General features: G+C 54.7%; 1 protein-coding gene across 4 annotated transcripts in view; it reads right to left on the bottom strand.

The window, feature by feature from the left end:
* Positions 1 to 3049, bottom strand: part of LOC102887544 (BOLA class I histocompatibility antigen, alpha chain BL3-7) — a 16474-nt gene extending 13425 nt beyond the window's left edge. For 2 of the 4 annotated variants that reach the window (XM_025040662.1, XM_025040663.1), the window contains exon 1: positions 2781 to 3049. In XM_025040662.1, coding sequence (XP_024896430.1) covers positions 2781 to 3006 — 226 coding nt within the window. In that variant the 5' untranslated portion in view covers positions 3007 to 3049. Of the gene's footprint in view, positions 1 to 2353; positions 2664 to 2780 lie in introns of those variants that run through there. The other 2 variants (XM_006923229.3, XM_025040665.1) reach the window with 2 other exon arrangements.
* Between the last annotated feature and the right edge of the window lie 460 nt (positions 3050 to 3509).

The following is a 3509-nucleotide window of genomic DNA, read 5'->3' as shown; positions in this document are numbered from 1 at the left end:
AAAAAGACTGTGGTGCATCCAGGAAAACCAAGGTCAAGGGCAGACTGCAAATGCAAGAGATGAGTCTGGGGAGGAGGGAAAGGTAGATCACATCTCCATGCCTCAATTTCCCCATGAGAAAGTGGGGGATAATAGGACTATTGTGAGGGTTTAAGTTAATATTGTAAGGTAACTAGATAGTGTCTGGTGTGAGGGGTGCTGTTGGAAGACATTTGTCAAATCAGTCCATGGGAGAGGCCAAGTTGGCACAGGTCCTAAAAGCTGGAGTTCAGGGTCAAGGCCTGGGCCAGAGAAAGGACACGGCTGGCATGGAACAGACCCTGAGTCCCTGGGCTGAGATGAGCCTGCCACGGAGGGCAAGATGGCGGAGACAGAGAGAAAAAGGCCTGCAGAAGCACCTGAGGAGTCTATGGACATGCTACCCTGAACAAGCCCGATCCTGTCTTATCTCAGAAGCTACGCAGAGTCAGGGCTCAGCAGAGTCGGGCCTGGTTAGTACTTGGATGGGAGACCACCTAGGAAGACCAGGTGCCGTAGGCGTTTTTAAAAAAAAGGGGTGGGGGATTGTAAACTGACAAGGTCCTTGCAATCTGTGAGGTCAACCAAGGGTTGCCTTGCCTAAAAAAAAAAAGAGGAGGAAGCGGGAAGGGCAGAGGGGGACCAGAGGTTTCAGGGGCCAGCCCTGAAGTCCCACAGGACCATCTCCTCAGTGCCCCACAATGGCCTCTGCGGTCCCTCCCCTAGCCTGCCCTTCGCACTGCTCCCATCTCATTGCCAGCACCAGTGATACATCCAGCCAGGTGCTTAGGCCAGACACTCCAGCTCAGACACTCCAGCTTTGTGATTATCTGTCTTAATCTGTCTCGTGTGGTCTGGGTCACGTGGTCTTGGTCCCAAGGGCTACTGGTGAGTTCTGCCTTTTTGCTTCTCACCTGGTCAAGACTCCCTTCCTCGGCTCTTGCTTGAGGCAACACGGGCTCCAGAGCCAGACTGGTGGGGCCCAAACCCTAGCCAGTTGTGAGACTTCGTGCAACCTTGGGTAGCCAGTTAAGCTCTCTGAGCCTCAGTTTCCCTATGTTTACCATGGAGATATAACCAAATCATCGTCATAGCATACTAATGAGGTGCTGGCTTCTGATGCAGCACTTATGATATCTGTCCCCTGAAAGCCACTTGCTCACTCCCCACCTTCTGAAGGGAAGGCTGGCATCCAGGAGCATTTGAGGGGGCCTGCCAGGAACCTCTGGCACCATCCTCTCCATGTGACATCTCCTTCCTACAGTTTGGCATACACATGGAGTTATCTTTTTCCTTTGCTTGGGGTCCCATCCCCCTGGATCAGCCCTGACCTTTTCCCCCCACACACCCATGACCATCCCTGTCATACATAACTGGAAGATCGCACCAGGGAGGAGCTGTAAGAGGGGCAGGGGTTCTTATTCTGGGGCCCCTGGATTTCCCTGGGCTGTGTAAACCTGAAAACTCAATTTGGGTAGCCTTGACTAGGCGGGGAAAAAATAACTTCTTTATTTTCACTAACCTCTAGCTGACATTTAGTATTTTCTCTCATGAAGAATGGAGGCAACAAAGCCCAGCAAGGTCAGCAGGACCTGAATTTTGGTCCCATACAAGCCACAGGTGTTTTCGAGTCACATGACAATTGTTGCAGGCACCTGGAAACCTGTATTCTCCTCCTCACTACTTCCAATTTCGGGGAGTTGCTATCATTTAGGGTAACTTAGAAGTACATATGTCATATGTCACAAATTTATACTTCTAGTTTAAAATTTTTAAAGTCTTTATAGAAATATAATTGGGTTCATTTTATATATTAAAAACATTCTAAGACGAGGTCCAAGGCACAAAAAAGGTTTTAAAACTCTGACTTCAGGTCCAGTGCTGCCACCTAGCGTCCCCTCTGGTCTCTATTTTAAATCGGTAGATTGTGAGTTGAGGATGTTCTCAGAAGCGGAAATAGCTTCTTGCAAGTGAATGAAGCCCTCAGAACAGAGGCTGGCAGAAAGGACGCCAGCTACTAGTACTGCTGTGATGGTGGACACCTCTCCGCCTGTGCAAATAAATGTTCCGGCATCTCTGCGGCCGCTGTGGGCGGTGCCCCGATGGAGCCATGGGGAAGCCAGAATGAGGTCAGGCCCAGCCAGCTCTGCAAGCAAAACTGAAACTGAGAAAGAATGGAAATTCCGAGCCGGGTTGTCCTCCTCACCCTCCCCGTGACCCAACAGGGGCTGCCTAAGATACCCAAGAGAGCCTCGCCAAGAGGCCAGGGAGAACCACGGCGATGGGCGGGCGCCCAGCCCGGCTAGCAGATAGGGGAGCTGACGCTCTCAGCTACCTGCCACCGCCGAGCGTGCCCAGGGCCTTCCTGGAGGATCAGGTCTCGGGAGCCGAGCGCGAGCGGCGTCCTCCGGAGGGGCTCACTGGGATCCCCAGGAAGCTGAGGCGTCGGCTGGGTCGTGCGGGTCGGGGGTCACCGCCAGTCCTACGTGCCCCGCCAGCCTCCCGGCGTCCCCTCCCGCTGGCCGCTCACCCCGATCCGGGGGCCCCAGTGGGAGGAGATAAACCAGAGCCCTGCCTAGCCCGGGGCTCAGCGTCCCCCACAGATCCTGGGTCAGCTCTCCAACTCACCACCCCTCCAAACCCAGAGGCAGCTTCCGCCGTCTCAGCCAATATCTCTTTCGCCTCCCCCAACCCCACCGGCACTCTAGTGGGGAACGATTGGGGGTCCGCCCCACGACCCCCGCCCCTCCGCTCGAAGTCACCTGACGCGCTCTCCCACACTAGTTCCAACAGCAGCAGGAGCAGAAGCAGCGGCGCGCACCCGGGGCCCCGCCGGCCTCTGGCCGCCAGCCTCGATGGTTGCCTCAGGGCGCTGGTCCTGGCGGAGACCCTCTTCAGTTGTGGGGCCCGTGGCTTTGTGTCAATGCCTGCCGCCATCCAACCCCGGACTCGTCCTTTGTAGGGTCCCAGGCTTGTGAACGCTAGCATCACCAAGGCTGCTCAGCTGCTGCCTCGCCCCGCCTTGGCCCGGCTTCCGCCCCGCCCCTCCTGGCTTTGGCCCCGCCCCTCTCTTGGTTCGCTGCAACTCTGACGCCTGCGGATCCTGGATGGCCCCCTCTGCTGGTCCTCCGAAGGAGAACCACCCCCCACAAATATGAAAGGAAACCAGTCAAGTTGATAATACGAAATATAGCTTATACGTTTCTTCACTACCTCACGAAACGAGACCCGGCGGTGGAGCCAAATAATGTTACTGTCATTTGACAAGTAGGGCAGATGTCTGTCACAACTTTCAAGTGATTCGAAAATACCTGTGGTTTCTGTTGGGGACCAAGGCATGAGTCTCCTAATCCTACTGTACTTTTCTACCTCCATTCACCACGGGAAGAATGGCTGCATTTCAGCTAGAACTTAGTGAAAATCAAGGTTATTTTTCCCATCCAGATTCACAGTCCCCTGAATTCTGACCAGGGGAACCCTCCCCCCCTTCC

Source organism: Pteropus alecto, unplaced genomic scaffold (genome assembly GCF_000325575.1).
Source record: "Pteropus alecto unplaced genomic scaffold, ASM32557v1 scaffold78, whole genome shotgun sequence".
Taxonomy (NCBI): Eukaryota; Metazoa; Chordata; class Mammalia; order Chiroptera; family Pteropodidae; genus Pteropus; species Pteropus alecto.
The sequence above is the reverse complement of the archived record's forward strand: the minus strand, read 5'-3'. Positions and strand labels throughout refer to the sequence as shown.